Source organism: Leptonychotes weddellii, chromosome 4, assembly GCF_054177405.1.
Source record: "Leptonychotes weddellii isolate Sample4059 chromosome 4, ASM5417740v2, whole genome shotgun sequence".
In the NCBI taxonomy this organism is placed as follows: domain Eukaryota; kingdom Metazoa; phylum Chordata; class Mammalia; order Carnivora; family Phocidae; genus Leptonychotes; species Leptonychotes weddellii.
This window is the reverse complement of record NC_138372.1, coordinates 88,403,971-88,419,409: the sequence shown is the minus strand read 5'-3', so window position 1 is coordinate 88,419,409 and position 15,439 is coordinate 88,403,971. Positions and strand designations below refer to the sequence as shown.

Here is a 15,439-nt window from a genome sequence, read left to right as displayed (position 1 = left end):
AATTATCTTCCAGAGTAGTTTCTTTTTTCCTGGGATTGGGGAGGGGGGTAATTTTACTACAATTAGTATGTATGGTGCAGAATTTCATGCAAATGAGGTGTGCCAGCAGTGTGGTAATTTAATCGTATTTAAAGAAAAACAAAACAAAAAAAGACGAATGCACAAACTTGCTGCTGCTTAGATAACTGCAGCTTCTAGGACCCAGTTTCTTTTACTGATTTAAAAACAAAACAAAACAAACAAAAAAAATAAAAAAGTTGTGCCTGAAATGAATCTTGTTTTTTTTATAAGTAGCCGCCTGGTTCCTGTGTCCTGTGAAATACAGGCACTTGACCCTTGGTGTAGCTTCTATTCAACTTTATATCACGGGAACGGATTGGTCTGATTTCTTGGCCCTCATCTTGAATTGGCCACATCCAGGGTCCCTGGCCAGTGGACTTCATGAAGGCTTTGTCTAAGATGACAAGGGCAGCTCAGGGGATGTGGGGGAGGGCGCTTTTATCTTCCCCGTTGTCGTTTGAGGTTTTGATCTTCTCTGGGTAAAGAGGCCGTTTATCTTTGTAAACACAAAACATTTTTGCTTTCTCCAGTTTTCTGTTAATGGCGAAAGAATGGAAGCGAATAAAGTTTTACTGATTTTTGAGACTCTAGCACCTAGCGCTTTCATTTTTGAAACGTCCCGTGTGGGAGGGGCGGGTCTGGGTGCGGCCCGCCGCGTGACTCCTGGGTCGGGGGCCCACGTGGCCAGGGCGGGGACTCGGGCGCCCGGGGCGCCGACTGATTACGTAGCGGGCGGGGCCGGAAGTGCCGCTCCCTAGTGGGGGCTGTTCATGGCGGTTCCGGGGTCTCCAACGTTTTTCCCAGTTGTGGTCCTAAATCCTTCGGAAGCGGAGGCAGCGAAGCTTGAGGTAAGGCTCTGTGGTGTGTAGCGTTCGTCTTTGGAGCATACAGGCGCCTCCTTGTTGTCAGGAATCGAACGGAGTCTGCAGGCTGGAGACAAAGGCCGTTCGGCGGGGGTCCTTCGTTTTGAGCCCTACGGGGGAGATCTTTGGAGGCTGGCGGGGGTGTAAGATGAGGGTACGGCCCGGAGGCTGCCCCACCGGAGCTGAGGAGACTTGAGGGAGGAGTAGGAAGAGGGGTTTCCTTTACCTTAGGCTGAGGGCGGGGCCCACGGACTGTTGAAAAATAGAGCAGGGTGGGTGGGGGTAGCCAGGCGACTAACCATAATTCTGAGGCCTGCAGTAACCTGCGAATGTTTCTGTACTCCTGAATCACTTTGAGAACCAAGTGGAGGGTCACGTGTATGAAACCGATACATTTCAAACTCAGGCTTTAGTTACTATTGATTATAGAAGGCTTTGAAGTACTGTAGTTGTGGCTCTCCCATTAAACCTAATTGCTGCTTTCCCACAGGTTCTTGCTGGTGTGAAATGACTGAGTACAAACTGGTGGTGGTTGGAGCAGGTGGTGTCGGGAAAAGCGCGTTGACAATCCAGCTAATCCAGAACCACTTTGTAGATGAGTATGATCCCACCATAGAGGTGAGGCCCAGTGGTAGTGCGCTGACCCTACCTCTGGCTTTTGGTCCACCCTTACACCTGTCCTTTAGCTGTTCTTTAGCTAAAGGAAGAATCAAGAGAGAAAAGTTATTTGGGGTACTGCGTTCAGTAACACAGTAACGAAGCTTTCCATGTTTGTGGAGAAGAGTTCATTTTTATTAGCTGCTGAAGTTTTTTTCTAAAAAACTGACAGTAGTTCAGTAAACTTTTGCATACTCACTGTTGAACTCCTATGACAGCTCTATTAAACACAGGTCATAGGAAGAGTGACTGAATAATAGGATGGAGATAAAGGATTCAAAGATCTAGGTGTTCTTCAATTTTAATTAGCTGGCTGAAGCAGCTGGGACTGGGCTGGAGTAGAATATGAGATTTTGAGTCACCGCCTAGATTTCTTTCACTCCCTGTTTGCTGTTTACTTAGTTATGTTGAGCAAATCACTTAAACTCTCTGAGCTTCATTTTCCTCATCTATTAAATTACCATAAACATGTCCTGCCTATCAACACAGGGATGTTGAAAAAAATCAGTATAAGTTTTTTTTGTGAGTTCATGTTATAAATTGGCTTGAATAATGGCATCTAAGATCCTTTAAATAAAAGGTTTTGTTTATTCAGTTTAGAAATGTCTGACTAGAGATTATTTTATTTTAATCCACACCCTGGTCTTCCTGGCCCCACCCCCAGCCACTGAGTGTTTAATGGAAGCTAACTAACATAGCCATTATTAAAAATTAGTCATTAGTCCTTGCTTAACAGCTTTAGTATTAATAGTTAGAACCTTTTAATATTTTTCTGAATTTTATTTACTGAAGGATAATGTACATACAGTAAAATACAAAAATGGTATATCTACAGCCCGGTCACTTAAAAATTTGTATATACTTATGTAACCACCACTCAGAAATATAGACCGTTTCCAGTGCCCCAGAGTGTTCGACCATGCCACTTTCCAGTCAGTAAACCCCACCCTGCCAGGAAATAACCACTTCTCTGACTTCTGTTACTGTAAATTAGTTTGACTAAAACCTATCTTTATAATTTTAATTGTACTCATTTCCTCGGAACATTCATAGACTTAATCATATTTCATGCTTCAAGTAAGTTTTGGCAATGCGAGTTCTATATTAATTTGAAAGTATATTACAGTCCCACAATGAAGTTGAGTTACAGAGGCACTGATCAATGAACTGGGAAACCAAGTCACATTCTGTTTCTGGAGCCAGATCTTTACCAAGTGTGATGGGTTATTTTCTTTGAACTGAATTCCCAAAACATAAATATTAAAATACAAGTAAAATTTTTGCCTTAGAGCCAAATTAAAAACTTTTAAAATATAAATATATGTGATTATGCATGTTTTTCCTCATGAGGAATTATAACTGTATACCTTGTTTGGGATATTTAGGAATTTGATTCAGGAATATTTCCCAAAGGTAAAATTTCACCATGATGAGAAAAATATATTTGTGTTATAATCTTGTCTGAAATAAAAATTATTTGTGTATTTAGTCATAAACACAAATGACACTGTATCCAGGGCCAGGTATAATTGGTGGAGGTATGTTTAGAACTTTAAATGTACAATAAACAAGTAAGAAAAGTCTAGTTCATACCTTAGTAAAATACACTATGAAACCTAATCTCTAGTCTAACTACAGTAGAGCTGTCTTTTGAATTACCGCATTTTTTCTATCTTTCCCAGGAACAGAGTGACCACATTTTCCTTTCTGCAGGCGTATAGGATTTGGGGCTTTTTTTCGTAGGGTGACATTAAGTACTTTCTGTTTGTGATTATATATGAGGAGTTTGAGGGACAAACCAGAGAGATGGAAATAAACTTAGGTAGGAGCTTATCTGACCTTGGCAATAGCATTGCATTCCCTATGGTTTCTAATAAAAATGAAATCTTCCTCTCTCCCTGCCATCCCCCACCCTCCGCACCCCCAGGATTCTTACCGAAAGCAGGTGGTTATAGACGGTGAAACCTGTCTGTTGGACATACTGGATACAGCTGGTCAAGAGGAGTACAGTGCCATGAGAGACCAATACATGAGGACAGGCGAAGGCTTCCTCTGTGTATTTGCCATCAATAATAGCAAATCATTTGCAGATATTAACCTCTACAGGTACTAGGAACATTATTTTTTCTGAAAGGATGATCTATAAGTGTATTCTGAAGCTTTGTGGGGGGATGAGGATACCACACTAGGGAAGATAGCGTTTTTAATTATGAGAAGAGTTGGTTTCACATTCTTTAACATTGAGGTTTGGGGTTATAACTGAAAGTTAATATTGGAATTTATTTTATATAATACACCATGGCTAGAACATGTGATGATACGTAAATGAAGTTTGCTAATGGGATGATTCAGAACCAGAGGTGGTGGTATGAGAGATCACACAGGAATTTCAGAGAGGAAAACATGTCTGAGAAAGAGTCATCAGTAAGTCATAGAAGAGAGAAGATGATAGGAAGAAACAAATGGGGAGTAGATAAAGAGGAAGGATGGTCTTTCTCAGTAGAACTATAAAGTTTCAAAGCTCAATCAAACCATAAAAAATTCTAGTACAACATCCTTGTTGTACGGAATCAGAAGTAGAGCTGCAGGAAGTGATTTTTTTAGGTTTTTGGAGTCATGGTTGTTACTAGGAGCAGATCCAGGACCAAAAACCCAGGACTCCTTTTTCTTAGCTCCATGTTCTTTGAGCAGAGTAATACAACAGGTTGAAACTTGGCTCCATCATCTGTTACCCATGGGACTTTGGGGCAAACTACCAAATGTCTGTGCCTCAGTTTCCTTATCAGTAATATGGAGAGAATAGTACCTACCAAAAGTTATTTTGAAAATTAAGTTAATAAACATGTTAATCACCCAGAAAAGTTCCTATCACGTAGTCAACGCTATGCAGATGTTCTTCCTACGGCCTGCAGTCCTGGATTGTGCTCCATCCATACGATGATGTCTGCTCGCAGAAACAAGCTAGTCCAAAACTGACTTCGGTGGGGTTTTTTTCCATCTAAACCTGCTCTACTTTCCATCTGCTCTCTGGAAATAATAGCAATATGTAATAAAATGTCCAACACTTGTCAAGCATCTGATATTTGTTGAATTTCCAGAAGTCGTTTTTTCTCTTAGGGTGTCTTGTCTTACATTATGCTTTAAAATTGGCCACTGCTTGGCACCTGGGTGGCTCAAATGGTTAAGCGTCTGCCTTGGGCTCAGGTCATAATCTCAGGGTCCTAGGATCGAGCCCCATGTCGGCTTCCCGCTCAGAGTGGAGTCTGCTTCTGCCTCTCCCCCTGCTTGTGTGCTCTCTCTCTCTCTCTCATAAATAAATAAAATCTTAAAAAAAAAATAGGCCACTGCCATTATAGCAAAGGTCAGTGCTGCAGACAGCCAGTGTGACACGGGTTCAGCACATGACTTCGTGTGTGATCTAGGGCTAGGGTCTGGAGTGGTGCTGTTGCCGTATGGTGGCCACAGCCTTGTGTGCTTATTTCAGTTAGTTAAAGTTAAATAAAACTGAAAAATCAGTTCCTTGACCACATAGCAACTGACTTCTCAAGTGTCCAGTAGCTACATATGACTAGCGGATATAGTTGGACAGCACAGATGGAGAACCTTTCCATCATCGTGAAAAGTTTTATTGGACAGTATTCGTCAAGAAAATCTAGAGCAATTGTTTCCAAACTGCTGTGTGCTGTGTCTTCTGTGTCTCTGAAGGGAGTGCTGTAAGTTGGGAGTTCCAGATCCTTCAGTCCCCTTTAGTAAGAGTAGGTCTGGTGTTTTCTGTTTTGTGTCTTGGACTTCCAGCTATGTTACTGTTGGAAGAAAATGTCTGGACACCACCCACCTAGAGAAGTGTCTGTCTTTCATTAAATACTGTCACTCTCAAGAAAACCTCAAAAAGTTATTTTGAGGCACTAAGCTTTACTTTTTATACTTCAGATCCTAGTCTAGAGTGTGATTTCAAGTTGCCAGTTAAATCTGGAGCCAAGCTCTTTTAGTGAATCAAGGAGCCTAACGAGGGTATGTGTCAAAAGATAGAATTGCCATCCATTTCCACTGGAAGGTGAACCAGTACTTGGCTTCCCTGTGGCTGCTGCATCAAGTCTAAACCAGTCTACCTAGTATGTGTGGTCTTTTATATTTAGTGGGGGGATAAGTGAAACTCCATACTAGAAGCTAATAGGGCTAGATAAAATTCATTAGAACCTTTTTTATTCTAGCTGCTCATTCCTTCCTAAAGACCTACTCTTAGGTTATGATAACATACTCCTTTTTTTTTTTTTTTTTTAGGGAACAGATTAAGCGAGTAAAAGATTCAGATGATGTACCTATGGTGCTAGTAGGAAATAAGTGTGATTTGCCAACAAGGACAGTGGACACAAAACAAGCCCACGAACTGGCCAAGAGTTATGGGATTCCATTCATTGAAACCTCAGCCAAGACCAGACAGGTATAGCAGAGCTTTGAGCATCTGGCAAGGGTTTGTTTAATGCAGAGAAGTTTGACTGCAAGAAATAGGAGCCGCATTCTTTGTTGTTACGGATTTTCGATATTCTATTTTTTTAATCTTCAGTTTAAACCCAAAATGAGCTGATGAATATTCTGCTGTGGCACTTTACTCCCACCTTAACATGCTACTATTACTAAATATTACTAAAATGAGGACCCTTGATTAAAGATAAGTACAAACATTAGACCTTCCTCCATCAACACCAGCCAGTGTTTTGGGCTTTAGCTCTGCTGAATGGAATCTTTAGATCTGGTAGTTCTGTATGTCCCACGTTACCCATTTCTCTGTGCTTGAACGTTATTTTTGCAGAATATGCCATTTGTGTATCAGCCTGTTGATGTGATTCAGTAGGAATGCTAAGTTTGGTGTCCTCTTCCTAAATAACCCTATTTCATCAGCTTGTTGGAATTTTAAATCCACTAAAGAAGTACAAATGAGAGAGCTTACAACTTGGATTGTGTCTATTAAGCCATCCTTATCATGTTCTTTTATAGGGTGTCGAAGATGCCTTTTACACACTGGTAAGAGAAATACGTCAGTACCGAATGAAGAAACTCAACAGCAATGATGATGGAACTCAAGGTTGTATGGGGTTACCGTGTGTGGTGATGTAACAAGGTGAGCATGTGGTCTCCTGACATAATTATAAATTTTATTTTTTAGCATCAGGCAATTTGGAGGAGATTGCTGTTATTTTTTCTGTACAGTTATAAAATATTTTCCTTATGGCACCTTTTCTGAGGGTACTGAAGTCTAAAATGTTTTTAACGCATTTAAGTAGACTACACCTGGGTGGCTCAGTTGGTTAAGCATCTGCCTTCGGCTCAGGTCATAATCCCAGGGTCCTGGGATCAAGCCCCACATCAGGCTCCCTGCTTAACAGGGAGCCTGCTTCTCCCTCTCCCTCTGCATGCCGCTCCGCCTACTTGTGCATGTTCTCTCCCTCTCTCTTTCTGTCCCTGACAAATAAATAAATAAAAGCTTAAAAAAAATAATAAAGCATTTAAGTATTTTATAGACATTATTACACTTTCAATAATATTAGAAACTAGAAGGTATTATTGTGAAAACTACAAATACCGTACCATATTTTTGGCACTGATTAGGAGTTTGAAGAATCACTACATCAAAACTCATGATTATAATGACATGGTGTGTGTTCTTTTCTTATAGATACTTTTAAAGTTCTAGCATCAGAAAAGAGCCACTGTCAAGGTAGGACAAGTTTGGAAATGAATATGTTATCATTCGTGTTGATTTCTTGACCTTGTTTTTCTTACATTTTCTATATGCCACTTATACAAATTCTGTCTTTATTTTAGCTGCACTGACACCCTGGTCCTGACTTCCCTGGAGGAGAAGTATTCCTGTTGCTATCTTCAGTCTCACAAAGAAGCTCCTGCTACTTCCCCAACTCTCAGTAGATCAGTACAATATTCTCTATTTGAGAAGTTCTCTGAATAACTACCTCCTCACTTGGTTGTCTGACCAGAGAAATGAACCTCTTGTTACTCCCCACTGTTTTTCCACCCTGGGTTCTCCCCCAACACACACAAACAAACCTCTGCCATCCCAGGTTTTTCATCTGAAAAGTAATTCATGCTCTGAAACAGAGAACCAAACTTGTAGACATGAAATTCTGTAGGAAACAATGTCTTGAGCTCTAAAGTAGCAACTGCTGGTGACTTTTTTTTTTCCTTTTTATTGTTGAACTTGGAACTATGATGGTTTTTGGAGAAATGTCATAAATTACTGTTTTGCTGAGAATATAGTTAAGTTGCCATTTGGTTTGTTTATAGTATCATTGGCTATATTCTATAAATTGGCATCTCCTCTGCATTCATAAATTACACAAGTGAATACTGACTTTTGAGTCTATCCTAATGTTCTTGACTTTCACATAATTAAATCTAACTCGCAGCAAAGTGCCTTTTTTTTTAGGAGTGGTTTGTAGACTTGATTTATAATATTTCAGTGGAATAGATGTCTCAAAAATCATTATACATGGAAATGAATGTCTGAGATACATCTATGACCTGTCTACCTTTGAGGGAAAGACTTACCGATGTGATAGCAGATGCCATTTCTTACATGTATGAAGTTGGATTTCCAGAGACCTGATTTGGGTCTCTTCCAAGAGAAAGGTGAAACTGGAAACAATTATGAATAATTTCACTTAATTTTTACCTAATTTCTACTTTTTTGGGGGGGTGGGGCAGGGGGTAGGTTACCACTTACAAAGTGTATGCAATTTGTTTCTTCTAGCTTGCTGATAATGAACTTCCATTCATATTTAAATTTAGGGCATATCTGAAAGCTCTACATTTGCAGGTGTTTGAAATTGTAATAGTTGAATGTAGTTTTAATAGCTAAAATTAATGATTTTCAAGTCTCAGATGTATTAACAGACACATTTTCATTGTATATCATGGTATTTTAATGATGTATATAATTGCCCTCATTCCCCTTCTCACCCCACCCTCTCCCTCGTCCCACCACAATGGCGGCTTGCTTATTTCAGTTGAGTAAAGCATAGTGCTGACAGACCAGGGTCACAGTTTCAAAACTTGAGCAAGCCAGTTAGCATCACAGAGAGAGAAATTCTTCCACGTTTGCTCATTGCACCAGTAACTCCAGCTAGTAGTTTTGCCAGATGTATACTGTTAGTCCTGCAAGGAAGGAAGAGGTCAGTTAGCACAAATCCTTCACCATGACTGGAAAAACTTGCCATCTTGAGGAGGGTCAGCCTAGAGGTTTTTATAAATAAAAGTATATAGACTTTTTTTAGCCACGTGGAAACTCTGAATTAAACCCAATAATTTTTTCATTATTTTGAGAATTTTGAATTTTTTATTTTCATTCTTTTGAGAAATTTATTTTGATGCCTCATCAAAATTTTTAAAATTTTCTATATTGATAGTGTTCTTTGAAGGGTGCAAAACAGGATGTTGATGAATTAGTCTGTGCAAACCAGGTAATAAGCTGATGAGTTTGTTCAGAACAAGAAGTCGCCTTTCTGTTGAAATTGCTGTTTGAGAAGGGAATGGAAAATAGAATCAGTTGTTAGTTATGAGGGTTGGAGGTAGGGCTTTTCCATTTGCAGATAATTTCATGGTAATTCTAGTGAAAATTAGACTTGGATAGCTTCTGATAAAAGACTAGCTCCAAAATGGCCACTTTCTTTTCTTGTCTTCTGATGTGTAGATACTCACTGAGGTCCTCCATCTTCTAAAATGAGTTTTCCTTTAAGTAAACTCCACATTGCCTTGAAATGAATTCCGAAGAGGGGAAGAAACATAGACTGTGCCCAGAGTGGAATAAACCCAGAAAGCTGTGTTCCTTTGCGTTAATTTTTTAGAGAGCTTTCACATACTGTCAACACCTGTAAACAAACTCTGCTGCTGTGTTTGTGCTCCTGTGGAACACTGCTCTGTAATTTTCTCGAGGCTAGATTGAGGCTTGTCACTTCCATCCTTGTCATTGTCTTCCACCTCCTCCTCCTCTGCTCTGTGTGAGTGACAGTAGGACTCTTTTTTTTTTAATATCAAATTTAGGAAAAAAGATACTCATTTTAGCCCTTATATGGCTGTACCTTTAGTTTTTTCAAGTATGTTCTAAGCACAGATGTATATCTAAATGGGGCCAGAATTCAGACTTGACAATGTTCTATTATTTTAATAGCTTCTTAAGAAGTTACATGTAGGTGTGAATTTTGGCACAATAGAGTGACAAACTTACAGTTAAATGCTGAATAACTTCAGTTGGTGTGAAATAAAGTGTGGTTTTTAGAATATGTTTGTAATTGCTGAAAACAATTCTAGTTTACCTCAAAATCTGAAAAGTCTCTTTCCCCCAGTCAAGTGCCTGGCCAGCTATTATGAATTACATACTACTTTATGTGTGTTTGTGTTTTAAAGGTTGCTCCTTCAAGAGTGTGAAAATGTTCTGTCTAAAGGCTACCATGCCTACCCTGTAAATGAAACTGTTAAGTGCTGTATTTGCTCCAGCAGCATACTCTAGAATGTTACTTGGTAATATAATATCGTACTTATTACAGTTTTCACTTTAGTGTAATAGGTAAAATTATTCTCAGTATGTATTTTAGTCGGCCCATGTTTAGTCTTTCATCATCCTTTAAACTGCTGTGAATTTTTTTTCTTGACTTGAAAGCAAGGATAGAGAAACACTTTAAAAGAGATATTTTGGTTTTTTCCCATTCCAGAATTTGTGAGCATAATCATATTTTGCTTTACATTTACCGTCATGAACTCTCAAGCTGGCAGCTACAACCAAGAACCAAAAAATGGTGCATTCTGCTTCTTGTAATTCATCTCTGCTAATAAATTATAAGAAGTGAAGATAATTAATTAGGGAAAATATTTTATTTAGGTGATTTCTGTAAGCAAGGGACTATAATTGTACATTATTTTTCATCTTTGCTGTTTCTTTAAGCAGTCTAATGTGCCACAAAATTATTTTTAACGTTTTTCCTGTAAGAATTTTTTTAAAAGTGTTCTCATTGTCAGACTAGGTGTAGATATGTTTCAAAATGTAACTGGTGATTCTTAAAGGCCCGAGAACTGACCTAAGAAGCAATTGTATGAATTCTACTCTGGAGGGAAGGGAGGATCTCAATGGAAATTGTATGACTTTTATATTTCTGTGCCATCAAATATAGGTGAAAATACCAATTGTGCAATTCTGCTGTTTAAACAGGAACTATTGGCCTCCTTGGCCCTAAATAAAAAGGGCTGATATTTTAAGTTGACTATTTTATTATAAATTAATCCATCCTCATTTTTTAAAATTTGGTTGAATGTTTTTCTTGTTAAATGTTTAAAAAATAAAAACTGGAAGTTCTTTGCTTAGTCATAAGTCTTTTTTCCACCGAAGTGCCTTTATTGAAAGTTAATATCAATTTTAGACTTTTGGATGTGACATTTGGACAATGTTTGGAAGATCCAAGTTCCTTATTTTATCCCAATATAAAATATGTCAAAGCCTGCCTTTAATCTATTACCTTGGGGGTGATTCCTAGCCATGACCCATAGCTACATGCCAAATTCTAACATATTAATATGAAGTGCTTGAAACTATCTTTGGAAATCTTTTGTCCTATTTTTGCATTACTGCACGGTCTACCAATATCGGTATCATTAGAAGAACATCAGTGTAGGAGCCAAAGAACATGGGTTCCAACTATAATTTTAGGGTGTATTGGTGTATCTCAAATTCCCAACCCTAATTAAGGAGATGTAGTTATTCAAAACAAAAGAACACAAAACAAAACAAACTTTACACCTGGGATTTTCCACCTAACACTGGCATACTGTGATTATACGGACCTTGGTTTATTTTACCAGACATCATTTTTACTTTGATTTTTCTTTCAGAAGAGGACAAGGAGAGATATCATTAGTATTTGGCTGAATTAAGCTTGAGGAAAACCAATGTAAATGGCAAATTACTGTTTCTAGATAGGACTATTAGGAAATACAAACATTTTAGATAATAAAATGTAAATGAAAAACAGAATTATGGGCTTTGTATATCTAAAACATTTCCCCCTTAAGTCAATCACCTGTGCCTACTGTCATTTATTTCCTGCTAATATTTGATCCCCTCGTAACAGAAAAAGGAAAGGAGGAAAGGATGTTTTCTGGCTTCTGCTGATGGCTGCTATTCTGTTTGGCAAAGTGAAGCTACAAAGAGACAAATGATGAAAAAGTAGCCTAGGAAGCTTGTTTATTTGGAATATGTGGAGCCCTCCCATGCATCTCTGTGCTGTTAAGATTTCTGTTCTTAGAACAAGCAATACTCAAGGTCGTTAAAAGGCCAACATAGTTAGATGAGTTATTTGATATCCATAAATACGGGTAAAGGGGCCAAGAGGCCATGCTAGTGATCATTTTGCAAAACTGCTAAAGAGACATTTCAGAGAGTGTCCAACTCCATGACTTGAGAGCACAGGATCAATGTCCAGTATCCAAGTGGGAAAATACGCTTTGTATTGCTTTAAAAATAACTCTTGGCAATGAAATGTGGTCAATAAAAGCAAACCGGAACTCTAGGAACATACGAAATACAGGAAACAAATATCTTTGCAGTGCCAAGAGGGGCAATAAAAGGTCAGATTCATGAACTGGAAATAAACTTCATGAATTGATCATTCTTATCTGGAGATTTTTTGTATTCATGATTTACTTCACACTTGCACCAAAATAGTTTTATTAACCTACTGCATGTTATTTTTCAACTTAAAAGAATGAACTTAGTCTCTTCTTAAAATAGTATAAATTATAACTCCAATATAAATATAGCGTACAGCCGATTTGTGGGAGTGTATAAAGAGGTAGTACTCACCCAATGTTGGGAGTTAAAGTGATAGGAAATGTTTCTAAAGATAGAGGCAACTTTCAGCCGAGCTGCTACTGGGGGAGGACGGGGGAGGATGTGGTTGGAAGGGAGCCGTTGCCTCCTAGAGCCTTTAAGCGCAGGAGCCTGAAATACCCAGCTCAGGACAAGAAGTCTGGAATGGGTGCTGTGAAATGATACAGTTGGCACTGTTGACCCTTTCTGTAGGAGCTACAGATGTGTGTGGTACGTGTAAGATTTAAGTCTGAAAGAAAACGTGCACGTTATTTTATTTTTTTTTATTTTTTTTAAAGATTTTATTTATTTGACAGAGACACAGTGAGAGAGGGAACACAAGCAGGGGGAGTGGGAGAGGGAGGAGCAGGCTTCCCGCCGAGCAGGGAACCCGACGACGTGGGGCTCGATCCCAGGACCCCGAGATCATGACCTGAGCCGAAGGCAGACACTTAACGACTGAGCCACCCAGGCGCCCTACGTGCACGTTATTTTAAAACATCTTAGTACAAATTGATTCCCCACATTTTGCAACCTAGACCCAACATCCCTGATTTTTTTTTTAAATCAATAGAAGGAAGTTTAAAGACCTCTTCACAGTTAGATCAAGGCCTCTCATAGATGTATGCTTGTTTTGCCTGTGAATTTGAGGAGTTTGACATTTTTTTTTTAAAGATTTTATTTATTTATTCATGAGAGAGAGAGAGACAAAGGCAGAGGGAGAAGCAGCCCCCCCCCCCCGCGAAGCAGGGAGCCCGATATGGGACTCCATCCCAGGACCCCGGGATCATGACCTGAGCCGAAGGCAGACGCTTAAGCGACTGAGCCACCCAGGCGTCCCGAGGAGTTTGACATTTAATAATTAAAGTCCAAAACGAAACTCTAAAATAGCATATGAACTCAAATTACCAAGGCCTGTTGCCTGTGTCCCCCCATCATTCTGTGTGTGGTGTTGACATTTCCTCGTAGAGAACCGCATTTGGATCCCACTGTGACGCAGAGCCGCATGCCCTAACAAAATACATTTGGTTCATTGGCTCACCAAATTTTCCTTATGACTTTCCTTCCTAATTCATTTAGCAAATTTTTATTGAATACCTACTATGTGCTGGGGTGCCGTGCTGCTCTGGACATTGAGTAGTGAACCAGATAGACATTGGTCCCTTATTCATCTTTTATATTCTATTGAGGAGAGATCACTAAAACAAAATTTCTTAGTTGGAATTTGGTGATTGTCTCAAAGCCTCTACCCAGTTTTTCTGACCCTTCTGACTCCCTCTCTGTCTTTCTGAGAATGCTCAAGGCTACCCAAGATGCACCAGAAACTGTCTTGTGCCTCATTGCCACTTGGGTCTCTCCTTTTCAAGTCAGGGCTCCACAGGAACGGAAACTTTATATTGCTTCTCAAGTTCAAAGTGCTCTTACCAACCCCATCTCATGTAATCCTCAACAACAAAATACAGAATGGCCTCCATTTTACTGGTGAGAAAAACTACTGAATCTCCTAAAAATGGATGGATTTATTTAGATTTGAGCCCAGGTCTCCTGAATTCAGATCCTGTGCTCTTTTTGGCTCACTTAGTAGTTTTGAAACCATGCTTCTCAAAGCCCTTCGAGTCTTCTGAAGAAGTCTTCTGAGAAAGCCTGAGTGGATGGAGCCCTTCCTTGTCCCCCTACTTCAGCCGAAGCAGTCCACTTTCATCCGTTTTTCATTTTAGGCTTTCCTTCAATATTTAGTCTGAAGATTCCTTAAGAAAAAGTTCAAACAGCACTCAACTTCACCAATCCACTGCTACAACCATCTATCAGTGGGGGATCACTAGGTCACATCCTTGAGTCTAGCCAGAACCCAGGACCTCTTAGGCATAGTCATGGTCATTGCACAACTAAGCAATAGTGAGGCAGGATATAACACAGTGGTTCCGAATCCCCACTCTGGAGCCAGAACACCTGGGCTACTACTCACCACGAACTATGAGCCTTTGGGCAAGTCAACCTCTCTGTATCTAAATTTCTTCAACGGAGGTAATAATAGGTCTTCAAAAGACTATTGTGAATGGGCGCCTGGGTGGCTCAGTCAGTTGAATGCCGGACTCTTTCGACTCAGGTCATGGTCTCAGGGTTGTGAGATCAAGCCCCACAGTGGGCCCCCTACTGGGCGTGGAGCCTGCTTAAGATTCTCTCACTCCTCCTCCTCCTGCACATGAACACCCCCTCTCTCTCTTTCTCAAAAAAAAAAAAAAAGACTATTGTGAAAATTAAATGAATTAACATATGTTTCAGAAAAAAAAACCCAAAAGCTTGGAAGTCCTCAGCACAATTACCAGTGCACGGACCCCATAGCATGCCTCCTTCTCACTTCCAACAGAAAGCAGTACACTGTTAAGTTTAGATTGTTTTGTTAAAAGCAAATTGCTGAATTTCAGTTCCATTCAATAGACAGGAAATAAAGTCAGTTTGTCTCATGGAAAAGGATGAGTCTTATAAATCTGACTTCTTTATTTTTAGGCATGTATGGGAAATTATTACCGACAGGAAAATGAGGCTGAATCCAGTAAAATTCCACAGGTTTCCTTATACTCCAAACAAAAACTGATGACTTAGGTATAAAGTAACTTTTGCATACCTCTAACAGGGTGACAAAAACAGTACATAGATGCTGCTCGCAAAAGGGTTGTATTCCCAAACCAAAAGTTGTAATGAACCCAATCGGCTCCCACTGAGGCAACCTAACAGAAGATGAAGCTGATCCTGAAAGTGTACTTAGGGCCACCCTGAGCCCCATAGGCGGCTTTGGTATCTCTGAACCAAGAGGGATGGAGCGCATCGAGCGGGTGGGATGAAAGGCAGCTTGGGAAGGGGTGGGAGCTCCCAGCAGGTTTCACAGCAGGGAGGGAGACCTGCTATAGCAGAACAGAAGGGCTTTGTAGACAAAAAAAAGGCAAGCAGCAGTGATCCGTATATAGCTGATTCACCTTAAGTACCTGTC

The 15,439-nt window shown here is 39.7% G+C and overlaps 1 protein-coding gene across 1 annotated transcript; it reads left to right on the top strand.

Moving 5' to 3' along the window:
- The first annotated feature begins 756 nt into the window (after positions 1 to 756).
- Positions 757 to 10,949, top strand: NRAS (NRAS proto-oncogene, GTPase). Its single transcript, XM_006728449.3, has 7 exons — positions 757 to 908; positions 1,414 to 1,541; positions 3,508 to 3,686; positions 5,862 to 6,021; positions 6,576 to 6,699; positions 7,255 to 7,296; positions 7,404 to 10,949. Exons 2-5 carry the CDS (start codon positions 1,431 to 1,433, stop codon positions 6,693 to 6,695), a joined length of 570 nt encoding a protein of 189 aa, XP_006728512.1. The 5' UTR covers positions 757 to 908; positions 1,414 to 1,430; the 3' UTR covers positions 6,696 to 6,699; positions 7,255 to 7,296; positions 7,404 to 10,949.
- Positions 10,950 to 15,439: the final 4,490 nt, after the last annotated feature.